At 49.8% G+C, this 13820-nt stretch overlaps 1 protein-coding gene across 1 annotated transcript in view; it reads right to left on the bottom strand.

The window, feature by feature from the left end:
* gfra4a (GDNF family receptor alpha 4a) overlaps nucleotides 1-12641 on the bottom strand; it is a 54116-nt gene extending 41475 nt beyond the window's left edge. Inside the window, exon 1 of the mRNA XM_047016972.1 lies at nucleotides 12238-12641. Coding sequence (XP_046872928.1) covers nucleotides 12238-12295 — 58 coding nt within the window. The 5' untranslated portion in view covers nucleotides 12296-12641. The remainder of the gene's footprint in view (nucleotides 1-12237) is intronic.
* Nucleotides 12642-13820: the final 1179 nt, after the last annotated feature.

The raw sequence follows: 13820 nt of genomic DNA, 5'->3' as shown, positions 1-13820 counted from the left end.
GAGAGAGGGGGCGAGAGAGAGAAATATGGGGCGATACAGGGACGAGAGACTGAAAAATTGAGAGAGTAAAGGGGGGGTGGGGGGAAAGAGGGGGGGGGGGGGGGGAGAGAGAGGGGGAGAGAAAGCTTGGGCTGTTGTGACCTGGGATCAGACAGACTGGGCAGTGGTCATGCATCACTGTAGTAATATAGAAGCTCTAACTGCAGCAGGTACGCCGTAGCAGTGAGGATGCAGTGTCCTTTACATGACTTTACACCAGGAGACACATGGACCAGTCTCTCTTCAAAAGAAGTCTAAGACACTCCGACACAGTCAGCCTTTTTACTGAAGCCCCTATGGACTGAAGACAAAGCATGATCAGACGTGTACATGGCCCATACTGTCATGTGGCCTGTCCTTCACACTTCCTGTCTGACTGTAACCCAACATTGTCCTTCCTGTCAACGTAAGTGAAAACAATGTGTGATTTTGTGAAGTATAAATGAAAAGCCATTTGGTTTTTCTAGTATTGCACCATTACTCTTTTTTGGCAGCTATTTAAAACTGTGTGTGAAGTATGAAGTATGAGTGTGTGGTGTGTGTGTGTGTGTGTGTCTGTCTGTGTCTGTGTGTGGTGTGTGGGCCTGTGTTGGTACGTGGATGCGTGTGTGTGGTGTGTGTGATGATGTATGTGTGTGTGTGCATGTGTGAGTGTGCGATCCGTTTGTGTGTAAACATATAGCGTGTGTGTGTGTGTGTATGAGGGTGTGTGAGTAGCCTAATTAGCAAAGACATTATCCATGCAAAAGCTGTAAGCTACTGTACACAGAGTCTCTAATGCTGCCATCAGTCCCGATCAGCGCTAGCTTCATCATGGCACACTCTCTCATGTGGCTCTCAGGCTGTGGAACCATGCGCTGTGTGCTGAATGTAAAGCTTACTTAGCTACAAGGGCTTTACATTTGATTCAATTTAACTTCGAAGGAAATCAATTATCCAGAACGGGATCGACTGCTGACCGCCCCCTGGCCCCCCACAACCCCCTGGCCCCCCACAACCCCCCCCCCCCACACACACACACACTCCAACCCTTGCCTCCTTCGCCACCCCCCCAAGACCACAACCCCCCCACCCCCTCGCTTGAAACAGCAAGCCGTCGTGTTCAGGAGAGGTCGTTATGTCTGCAGTAACAAAGAGGGGAGTCTAGAAGGCTCTAGAAAGAAAGAGGAGATAGGTAGGCGAGCGGGAGAGAACCCGCGGGAGGCGACGTTGAGGACGCGACTGCTGAGGCCGACAGCTTCTAGAGAGCTCTGCCATCACTTAGAGAGCTCTGTACAGCTCTGCTGCTCTTCACATGAAAACACACAAAGTAGGACGTTTTGAACTGTTAGAAAGACTGAAGGCAGAGAAACAGCTGGTTACAGCCCAGAGACACACGGAGAGACAAAGAGAGAGAAAGAGGACCAACAGACCTCGGAAGCGAACAAGAAACCAAAGGTTCTGACGCACCAGCTAAGGTTCAGGGGCAGCACTTGCAAAATGACAGCAATGTTGTATATTTTTCACTCAATTAATCCGGAAGTCCTCCATGTGGGTGGAATAACTGCAGAATTGAGGAAATGTCTAGTGGCTATAATCAGTTGTGCAACAGTTCAAAATGTGGGGTTGTGTGAAAAGATGTCAGGAGGTTAACTATGCAGAGATGGACGCTTGCCAAAGCTGAAATTTTGAATCAGAAAGGCATTTTCATGCAGCTAAATATTCTTTCCATTACAACTTGGAAAGTTGACAGCATTGAAGAGGGAGACTTCAGCACGGCGTGATGAACCAGGTCTTGAACAATCATAGTCTTCCATCATCCTCCTGTCCACAGCTCGACTATGGTTAGTTTCAAATGTTGTATTTTTAAAAGAATGCTGTGTTGAGCCAATACAATAGACATGAGGGACTTAACCTTGTGTTGCAACAACCGGAACACTTAAACAATGGAAACCCTTGAATTGACATGGCTGATTGCTCATAAAAAAAATCTGGGTTCTTGCTTGATTGATTGATGGCTTTCCTTCGAATTGTGGTTTTGGAAATATCTGATGTGATGTAGAGGCGTGGTTGAAGGAGGAGCAGCACTGCTCTAATGTGTTCGCTGGCCTCTCGTCTTTCCGTCTCGCTCACACATACGCAGTCCGTCCCCTCTGAACCTGTCAACCACCCCCTCATATCCCCCTCCGTGCCCCCATCTCTCTCGCGTGGCCCCTTCGGGGGGGCGTGTTTCCCTGGGCCGGGACAGTGTAGACAGCAGGAGGGGGGGGGGGGGGAGCCCTCTGGGAGCAGACACACGGTGGAGCGTGTCCCTCTTCACATTTGCGTTCTCACTGCCTCCTTCAGCACGCTTCCCTTCTCCCCTCCCGCTCCCGCTCTGCTCACACCATGTGACGCCAACCTGTCTCACACGGATCTCTGGTGGGCCTGGAGGAGGGCCTGCCGGGTGACAGCCAGGAAGGGAGGCGGGAGGAAGGGGGGAGGAAGGTGGGAGGAAGGGGGAGGAGGGCGGGAGGAGGGAAAATGGGAGGCGCACGACCAAACATTTCGAGCTGGTGATTAAGCTGTGTTGCGAGACCAATTTGTACCCGACAGATCAATGTTAGACAGATCTACACACAGAGCATCCAGACACATCTCTGTTTGGGGAGATTGACGCGGATCTACGTCCGGCAGATCTTTGCCAGGCAGGTCGATGTCGGCCGGCCCTACGTCAAGAGAGATCTACACTTTCCAGATCTACGTCAGAGGGGCGCCCGTGGCGAGCCGTGCGGCTGACGCTCTGGGAACGCCGTGGAGCTCGTCGCTTGTTAGAGAGCGGGGAGGAAGACGCCACGCCCAGCCCTGTCAGGCCGGCAGAATGGAAATACAGTAAGCAAGAAAATAGAGCATGAATAAATAAATGACAGAATGGGTTTCTATTTGCGGGAGGATCTCAGGAGAGTTTAGTGAGGAAGCATCTACTGTATGTAGAGAGGACGCTCAGGGCTTGTTTTAACATGCGGCCTAACCTTGAATGTTCCCACATCTGTGGTCCATTAACTCTACTCTCCAATAGGCTGATAGCATTGAATTTAACATCGAAGGGAATCAAGCATTAGTAATTAATGGTGTTGATCTTTTGAAGATTTCCCAGAGGGTCAGATACACAAAGTCTTCTCATCCCCTGGTACATTGTTGTTGTTTAGTGTTTTGTGGAGTAAACAGCGCTAACTAACCGATTCCATAAGGAGGCAATTACAGGATTATCCCGACCCAGAGCATCCAAGCCTAAAGAGACCAGCTGACTACGGCCCACCCAGGAAGCAGGAAGTACCTCAGGAATAGGTTCCTCAGGAACTAGGAACAAGTCTCAAGTTGAAATCGTATTCCCACGTGACCTAAACACTCAAGTCGCATAAACAATATCAGTAAACCTTTCCACCAGAAGGGAGGCAGGTATCTTCATGAAGCATGCAAGGCATACGAGGCAGCAAGCAGCCCTCTCTATCCCTCCTCTCTCTATCCCTCCCTCCTCTCTCGGTTTGTCTATCCCTCCTTTCTCCATGACCCTTCTCTGTCTTGCTACCCCTTCCTCTACCCTTCATCTCTCGTGTCTGTCTGTCTCTCTATTCCTCCTCCCTCCATGGGACGGCAGGCATGGATCACTGGCCTTGGTAACAAGCCACACAGAGACAGCTAACAAGCCTGCGACGATAGACCAGACAGCCAATGTCTGTGAGGAAGGGAGGGAAGAGAGGGGGAAGGAGAGAGGAGGAGAGAGGGGGAAGGAGGAGAGGGAAGGGGGGAAGGGGGAGAGGAGGGAGGGAGGGGGGAAGGGAGGAGAGGGAGGGAGGAGAGGGAGGGAGGGGGGAAGAGAGGAGAGGGAGGGGGGAAGGGAGGAAAGGGAGGGAGGAGACGGAGGGAGGGAGGAGAGGGAGGGAGGGAGGGGGGAAGGGAGGGAGGAGAGGGGAGGGGAAGAGGGAGAGGAGGGAGGGGGGAAGGGAGGAGAGGAAGGGAGGGAGGAGAGGGGAAGAGGAGGGAGTGAGGGGTAAGGGAGGAGAGGGAGGGAGGGGGGAAGCTCAGTGTAGCTGAATGTGTTGGCCCATCACTACAGGTCCTAATGGTGGAACAGGGATCAGCGCAGAGAAGGTTGTGACACGACTGCTGTTGAAGGGTTTACTGTCAGAGAAGGCACACGGACAGATTTATCTTCAGAAAAAGCACAACAGGGATCAAGGCTATATACCAGCAGGATCATAGGGGCAGCAAACCATACACTCAACACACACACACACACACACACACACACAACAACCACAGTCCAAAACACATCCACAACACTTACACACCGAGATAAACACTGGAAAAACACAGTCACACACACACAGCTCTGAGAGGGAGAATACCTACCCACCAACACACAACGGAGTGCCAAATAAACCCATTTGGATGGTTGTGAAGGAACAAAAGGCCACGTCTGCGACAGGGTAATGATTCGACGCCATGCATAGGCAGGCCAAAACCTACAGAGACGGATATGTATCCAGAGGGTTATGGTGATAGTGGAGGTGGTAGTGATAGTGGAGGTGATAGTGGAGGTGGTAGTGGAGGTGATAGTGGAGGTGGTAGTGATAGTGGAGGTGGTAGTGGAGGTGGTAGTGGAGGTGGTAGTGGAGGTGGTAGTGGAGGTGGTAGTGATAGTGGAGGTGATAGTGGAGGTGGTAGTGGAGGTGATAGTGGAGGTGGTAGTGATAGTGGAGGTGATAGTGGAGGTGGTAGTGGAGGTGATAGTGGAGGTGGTAGTGATAGTGGAGGTGATAGTGGAGGTGGTAGTGGAGGTGATAGTGGAGGTGGTAGTGATAGTGGAGGTGGTAGTGGAGGTGGTAGTGGAGGTGGTAGTGGAGGTGGTAGTGGAGGTGGTAGTGATAGTGGAGGTGGTAGTGATAGTGGAGGTGGTAGTGATAGTGGAGGTGGTAGTGGAGGTGGTAGTGGAGGTGGTAGTGGAGGTGGTAGTGATAGTGGAGGTGGTAGTGATAGTGGAGGTGGTAGTGATAGTGGAGGTGGTAGTGGAGGTGGTAGTGATAGTGGAGGTGGTAGTGGAGGTGGTAGTGATAGTGGAGGTGGTAGTGGAGGTGGTAGTGGAGGTGGTAGTGATAGTGGAGGTGGTAGTGGAGGTGGTAGTGGAGGTGGTAGTGATAGTGGAGGTGGTAGTGGAGGTGGTAGTGATAGTGGAGGTGGTAGTGGAGGTGGTAGTGATAGTGGTAGTGATATGTATCGCTGCAACAAATGTTAAATAAACGGTGTGCAACTGAGGAGCCCACTGCGATAAGGCCAGCACTGGGGATGAAAGCGTGGCCGGGCGTATGAGTGTGAGATGGCTGCCACGCGCGGTATGCAGATCTCCCCTTCCGGCTCCCTGGTCTCCTGCAGCGCCGTGGTCACGTCCCTGACACAGTCCCTTTGTCGAGCGCAGCATAATTCCCCGTTTAGCTGCCGAGCTGATAGTGGGATGTAACCAGCGTTATTACCGAGTGAAGAAGTTCCGGAGACTATACCTGACTGGTGACAGATACTAACACTGCGCCTCGCAGAGCACTGAGCTCCAAAGCCCCTCCTCCTCCACCTTTTTCTCTCTATCCCTCCTCAGCCTTCTCCCCCTCCTCCCCCTCTCTCCTCGTCCCCTACCCTCGTCCCTCTGTAACAAAGCCAGCCTCCTCTACCCCCTCTCTCCCTCCACCACCCCATCTAACACAGCTGTCGCATGTGGCAGTGTCTTGCCCCCAGCAGACTGGAGCACCCTCCAGGTCTGGGGCACCCTCCAGGTCTGGGGCTCCTCTGGGTCCCTGGCCTGCGTTCACCTCAGCACCGTCCATGGGTGCACTCTGTTAGCTCCCTAACGCTGATGGAGCCTGGAGTAAGTGGAGCCTGTGAAGGCTGCAGGAAGCTAGTGACTGCTCTCTGTGTGGCTCAACAGACTCCAACTCATCTAGGATCTTTCAGTGCCGTCCTTTCCCACCAACACCCCCCCTCACAGCATCTTGTTCTCAGGTGGTTAACACCTAACCCTGGGGTCTGGCAGGTAGCCAATCACAAGCGAGGTCACTGAGCCTTTTGGCTGCCTAGAAGAGCCCTGCTTCCAGACGCTGGAAACACTTTTGTTTTTACACGGCCACTTTTGGCCTCTAACTGATGGAGTGTACCTGCTAGCTCCAGAACAGTACCCGCTAGCCTCAGAGCAGTACCTGCTAGCCCCAGAACAGTACCTGCTAGCCTCAGAGCAGTACCTGCTAGCCCCAGAACAGTACCTGCTAGCCTCAGAGCAGTACCTGCTAGCCTCAGAGCAGTACCTGCTAGCCTCAGAGCAGTACCTCCAGTCCCTGGCCAGGCAGGACCAGACCATGGTGAAAAAGGGGTGGACCTGTTTAAACACTGAAAGGTCAGGTTGGTGGAGATCAATGATAGAATACCAGGTCATACTTCAGAGGCTGGGGAGGGGGAGGGGGGGAGACGACGACAGATGGACAGAGTTTAAAGCATCTAATTAAACATAAATACGGTGGCTTTAAAGATGGAGGTTGACTGAAGGGATGAGAGCGGACCCGCCGACTGAATATTTCTCTTTCACTCTTGCTCTTTTTCCATCCCCTTTCTTTTCTGCTTGCCATCCCTCTCTATCAGTCTTCCTCCCTTGGTTGTTTGATCTTTCCCTGGCCCCAGTCTCCAGGCAGACAGCCTCTACATCTTATATTCACTGTTCCACCAGAAGGAGCGTGTCTAAAAAAAGTATTCTCAAATTAAATGAGCTTGACTGCAGGCAACACAGAGGAAGGCTGAGACCACACCGACTTTGCAACAGGCAACTGGAATTCGATTTGAAGAAAATAGAAAGCGATTGCGTGTGTGTGTTTGTCTGCGTGTGTGTGTGTGTGCGTGTGTATATGCGCGTGTCTGTCTGTGCCTTCTGTCGTTCTCCTTCTGCTCCAAAGGTCCAACTGGATTATAACAGGTGCACACCCCCGAATAATATTTGTCCCTGTTGTTCATCCGTTCCTCTGCCCTCCTTTCCACTTGCATACTGCTTGAAAGATTTCCAAAATAAATTGGAAATAGTTCAGAGGAGACATTTCTACCACCCACTATATGGTCCACTGTATGGCAGTCCCGATTCCTCTTTAAGAACCACATGGACACCTTCAGACGCCGTGCCTTTCAGAACCGTGATATTGGCAGTAATTCGCCTTCCTGCCATATGTGCCTCTCATGTGAGACTAAATATATTCATGATGAAAATGCATAGATCCAGTTGAGTGTAACCCACTGTCCGCCACCAGATATATGTATACATTCACAGGCAAATATCTCATGGAATACAGTATGTTGTCCAGGAATACGTTGAGGGTTAGGGCGGAGTAAATCAAATCTAGGAATGAAAGCATGTTGATCCATTAGGAAGCAGGAACACAGCAGTAATAGAGGGACTGTTAGCTGTACGAGCTCACAGTCTGCCGGGGGGGGGGGGGGGGGTAAAGCTAGTAACTTGTAACATGGCTGGTAAATACAGACTGTTCCTTAACTCTGACCACCAAAATACTGTAGAATTACGCACTTCTGATCCTTGATTTTCTGCTGTATTTTCTACCTACACTATTTATCTTGTGAATTAATGAATGTAGATTGTTGTAGAGTCAGTAAGTGAGTTTGAACAATTATATCAGCAAACATCGAGTCATTCAAATCTCCACCTGGTTCTGCTGAACGAATCACTCAACTAGGAAACAAGCTGTTTTATGTTTTTATTCGGTTCTCCTGATGGTGTAGACTGAGTAGGCCTGCAGAAACATCAGGGTAATATGTCTTACCATGATATACTGTATAATTAATTACATCATATTTAATATAGCAATCTTAGTAATAGTAATACTGCGCCAAAGATGTTCTCGTTTGACTAAGTTTTCGTGCTTACTTACTTTCATACCTTTTGAAATTCCATGGATTTCTTATTACAAGGAAACAGAGCCTGTGCAATCCCAGGAGAGTGTGTGATGCTGGGGTTTATTCAATCAGCTGCAGCAGACTTCCAGAGATGGCCCAGGACTGCCCCGCAATTACACACTAACAAATTGTTTTTACTTCACGCTTTTCAACTTCCTCTTTATAGAATCCTAAACGTCTAACTGTTTTGTCTGCGTGCTCGGAAGCACGTAACGGAGTGAATCTTGATCAACAAGGAGAGAGGCAGATCTGGACTCGGACCAGTGACTGGAGATGTTGACCGTCGTAGCGTGCAGAACACCGACACTAAGTAATTAGGTCTCGCCAGCCCCGTTGTCCATGTTTCTGCTGAGGCCGGGTCTGAGGCAATCTGCCTACAGGAGAGCAGTCCACTCTCACCAGAACCCACTGACCACCAGAGGAGGGCGTCAGGACCAGGAAACCAGGACCGGAACCAGAACCAGAACCAGAACCAGAACCAGAACCAGAACCAGGATCCATAACAGGATAGGTGGGTGGATGTGTGTGGTGCTGGGTTGTCATGATGGACCAGATTGTCTGCCTGTCTAACTGCATCCTTTCTGTCGGTCTTCTGTCTGTTTGTCTGTCTGTCTGCCTGCATCCTGTCTGCCTGTCTCTCTGTCCACCTGTATATCTGTAAATCTTTTTGCCTATTTCAAACATATCTGACTGTGTCTGTCTTTCTGTATGCATCCTATCTGTCTGTCTGTCTGTCTGCATCCTGTGTATCTGTCTGTCTGTGCTCAACATGTCTCTTACTAAAAAAGTCTCTGCGCAGAGAGATAATTGGAGGCATTTAGACTTTCTCTCTTTCTGAGATTCAATCACAGCAGACCGTTTGCAGGCTTTTATTTCGTCTCGGGAACACGCGTGGAACTAAATGCCACATCCTTCTCGTGCTGCTCAGCCAGGGTAATTGGCTCCCAATCTTTTCTTAACAAAAGACCGAAATGGCAAGATTCAACATAAAAGGCCCGCTGTGGTTCCTGCTCTCTCGTGTGGACCTCTCCACAGGGTCCATGCTGGGGCTCCGTCCTGCCTCCCAGCTTCCTCATCTGCCTCTGCCTCTGAGCTCTCTCTCCCAGCCTCGTCTGGTAATTACTTCCATCTGCTTTTTCCACGTACGGCCCGGCAGCGACCCGGCGTTGCTGCGAAGGCCAGGGGGCTGGCGCAGACAATGCACTGAAATGTCACCGCTTTGCCGGCGTGCGAAGAAGTCAACGCTGCCTGGTTTTTCCTGACTGCCGGGGTTCGGCTTCCCTCCAGACGACGGGCGAAGCGACGTCTGAGCCCCTTTGCTGAAATCAACTCCAGAGTACCATTTTTCAAGATGTGCTTCTTTACCCTGTCTCAGGCGTGGCCTTGACACCCAAGGCAGTCCACTCAGAGCAGTGACACATGACAAACTCAATCAACGGATCAATCCCACATCGTGGATTGCATGTTCTAAATGCTGAGTACAGACCGGAGCAGCAGACTGGAGGAAGCAGAGACGGATTGCGTTCTGTGTGGGCTCTCTCCCACACCCTCACTCTGGGTTCCCTGAAGCCAAAGGTGACCCACATTGTAGCAGAGAGGAAACATCACAGAAACGGTGTTCTGCTGGAATGGAGCTCTCGAAACCTGCACTGATAACCAGGCCAGTGGTTTCCTTTAGAAGGAAGTCTCCCTCTTCTCGGTGTCTCAACCAAGGAGCCACCCATCAAGAAACCTATACTACACTCACCTGTACTACACACACCTCTACTACACACACCTTTACTACACACACCTCTACTACACACACACCTATACTACACACACACCTATACTACACACACCTGTAAACACACCTATACTACAATCACCTGCCATACACACACCTGAAGTACACACACTTGCTACACACACACACCGGTACTACACACCTGCATTAATACACACCTGCACTATACACACCTGCACTATACACACCTGCACTATACACACCTGCAATACAATCACCTGCCATACACACACCTGAAGTACACACACCTGGTATACACGCACAGCAATAACCAGGGAAAAGAGAGAAGGGAGGTGAAGGGGCAGGGTGAGCAGGAACATGGTAGAAGGCCAATTTGTTTGAATAAATGCATAAAGTGCTGGAAATCACAGCAGGGCATAATCTGACCAGGTTTGATTCAAGGCTAGCCTGTAAACATGGGGTTTGCAGTTCCTTCCCATTTTTGAGTGTGTGATATTTACCATGCGGAAGATGGCGATAGAAGTCATTAAATGTTCATGAAATACATGCAAATCCCATCTCCTTGTCCGTTTCATTTGATTAAACGTACATTCTTGGACCAGCTAAACAATCCACCTGCTCTGTGATGTTATATCATGTGATAGACATCCTCAAGATGTCTATCCACTGTCCTGTGAGGTGATAGACATCCTCTATATCTCCACCGTCCTGTGATGTTATATAACGTGCCATCCTCTGGGTGTTGCCACCTGCGTCTGGATGCAGAGTGTTCCAGAGTCTGGATGCAGAGTGTTCCAGAGTCTGGATGCAGAGTGTTCCAGAGTCTGGATGCAGAGTGTTCCAGAGTCTGGATGGCGTCCCAGCTATCTGACAGACAGACAGGAAGATGAGACCTTCGCTAAAGAGACACTCTGCTGTGCTGACGTCCCCTTGACAAGGTGAAAACAACATCAGAGGAAGACTATGGCCAGCTGTCAGCATACGCATCCCCCCCCCAGCCTGCCCCCCCCCCCCCCCCCACCCCTCTGGTGGAGCGAAGAGCAGGTGACAGGTAGTTAACGTCTGCCATGACAGGTGCTTACGGACCAGGCTCCTCGGAGCTCCACCCTGTTGAAACAGGGGCAGGAGTCCTGGCTGGATGAGTCTGTCTGTGGGTGGCGTGTGTGTGCGTGAGTGTGAGTGCGTGTGTGTGGTGGCTGTAGTGTGCGTGTGAGCCTGTGAGTGGTGGCTGTAGTGTGTGTGTGCGAGCGTGTGAGTGAGTGAGTGTGTGGTGGCTGTAGTGTGCGTGTGCGAGCGTGTGACTGTGTGTGTGGTGGCTGTGGTGTGCGTGTGCGAGCGTGTGACTGTGTGTGTGGTGGCTGTGGTGTGCGTGGGGATGTTCTGTAGGCGGCCTCCAGAGGCAGCTATAGAGAGCAGTGACGCGAGAGTTGTAGCTATAACGCGGCGGGTGGTAAACATTTACATTGACTGACATACACACACAAACACACCGCATGCACGAGCGTGCATACACACACACAAACACACTACTAGTGGCAAACAGGGAAGCAGTACAAAGAGGGACAACTTGTTCCAGCAGTATCAGCGCATCAGACAAACACAGGATTACAGAGCAACATCTTCTCTGGGTTTGGAGTGGTTTGAATCTCAATGTGACCCTGCCGCATGGACATATACAGTATGCTTTGGTTCACTATACTAGGTTGTAGACAAACATGCGTTTATGTTAAACAGATGTTTGATTTTGTAAGAATGCATAAAACGGCATGGCATCACATGCAAGTCCATAATGAAATTGCTGCTTGGCGTCAATTCACTCTGTTAAATTAATCTAGGGATTAATTAAAAGAGATGCAGAATTAGTTGCAGTTCTTAATAACATTGAAGGAACATGAGGTTTTGACCTCACATTCAGAAGACCAAACGGACTCACTGATCCTTATTTTAAAATTAAGAAATGCATTAACTCGGGCAAGATGTGGTTATTTTCCAGGTAAGCAAGTCTGAATAAGGTCACAAAGACAACTCATCACTGGCACTGAAACAGTTCGATCGCTGTAGTCATTATATGAGCATAACGTCCCCGCGGAGTCATCAAGTTGACATACATTGACAATCTGCATTATCCCTAATGGACATTACCCTGCCTGCACGCTCATAAACCAGGACAGTCGTGTTCAGGGAAACCGGAATGATATCATTTCTCATCGTTATTACTTGTCTAAAGCATGAGAAGGCGGCATGTCGGCAACACTCCAGCTCGAGTTATTCTGCCGTCTCGATGCGGCCAGGTGCCCGTGCGGAGCAGCACCTGTGTCCGCACCGATGTGAGGGACAGGGGCAAAATAAAACTTACAGTTTCTTCATCACAGTGCTAGATACAACTCTTGGTTCCCAATTACGTTGACACGTTCTACTGAAAACTCACTTCAGTACAAGCAGACATACAAACCAGTGCAATGTTTTAACGTTTCAATTTCCTATATTTGATTACTCACCAATGAGCGCCAGCTGTAGGAAGTATAACCCGACGAGGTCCATTCTGGAGTGCGACATTAATTCTGATGAAAGCAATCCTGAGCGCTAGGAGAAATGCGAATAATGCCCTATGTTTGTAGAAATTGACACCCTAATGTGATAAAACAATAAATCTATCAAATAGGCTAACAATTATCCAGTTACGTTGACGCCAGATTCCACAACACGATGTGAAAAAACAGCAATATGGAAATCATCCTTTTTTTTACCAGTCAAACTTTTACCATGGAATTTAGGCTACAGTTGCGCAAAGTCAACGTTTGATTAAACGAAATAGAGGTTTGGAAAAACTGCACTGACACGCAAAACAAATATCTTGTGTTGGTGAACGCGACTGCACTGCTTGATCATCCCCTTGACTCGATCACTTCATCCCACCGACTTGATCCTCTGTGCTCCGCGTGCTCTGCTCGCGCACAGACAGTGTGAGAAATTGCGGATGATTCGTCTCAACGGGTGCGAAGCCTCGCGCGCTCCCACCAGCTGGTTCCAGAGAGCAAGCAAGGTCGGTGATGAACAGTTCAGCCACACGTTGACCACTTTGACTAATATTAAAACATTTAATATGAATGTTACTTAAATCACATGTTCGATATACCACTATAACTCTTTTGTCAAGGTCATTTCATCCTACCAAAAGGGGTTTGCGAGTAGAATTGAGAAAGTAGCCTTATGTGGGGCACCACAGCCATTAAACGATGCTTCTGCAATTCCCCCATTTCATGTTGCCTTTCGTGAAGCTTGTGCAGTTTGTGTTTGTCCGGAAGGATAATGATCTTGGTTTTGGTCTCTCATACAGATAGTGACTAACATGTCCTCTCACTTTACACTTCTAACTGTTATTTCTGTGATTGTTTTCCTTGTCAGGCACATGAGTGGTTCTGTGGTTTTGCATTGTGTGGGGACTCTGGGGAGGTGTGCAGTCTGAGTCCTTGTCTAACCCCAGGCTGTTCTCTCCTCACAGCCCATTCTCAGCTTTATGCACAGACACAATACGTTTGCCATCTACAATATGAATGCACATTCCCAACCAGCATTTCATTGTGCACAACAATGTGCACAACTACACAACACAGTAGTCAGACCATCTATGCAGCTGTTTGTGTCGGAACTTGAGCTGAATTCACCCTAAAACCCCCAACCTTTAGCTCATAAAGTGTTTCCCAGTTTGACGGCTGTATCGAGTGTTGTTTTGTAAACAGAGAAACACCTGTGCTCGATAACACAGCCTCCTCCTGTATATCTACCGCTGGTCTGCCGTCATCTGGGCCCGGACGCTCGGAGCTCTGCTGGTCATGTCTGACAGCCTCCCTTCCTGTGGTGGATCCCACTGACGGTGGTGGATCAGCTGAGCCCCCCCGGGGTGTGACAGGAGGAAAGGCGTCTCCGAGACTCTTCTCCATAAATCATGGCCGTCCTGTAAATAGTTGATATTTGCAGATGTTGTGCGTGTCGTCTTCTCAGAGCACGGACCCTGGAGCACTGGGAGAGGAGCAGCTCGCTCAAGATGCCGCCGTCAGCGAGGGGAAGCTGCTCACGTGGA

The sequence above is a fragment of the Hypomesus transpacificus genome, chromosome 3 (assembly GCF_021917145.1).
Source record: "Hypomesus transpacificus isolate Combined female chromosome 3, fHypTra1, whole genome shotgun sequence".
Classification (NCBI taxonomy): domain Eukaryota; kingdom Metazoa; phylum Chordata; class Actinopteri; order Osmeriformes; family Osmeridae; genus Hypomesus; species Hypomesus transpacificus.
This window is presented reverse-complemented; position numbering and strand designations above follow the sequence as displayed.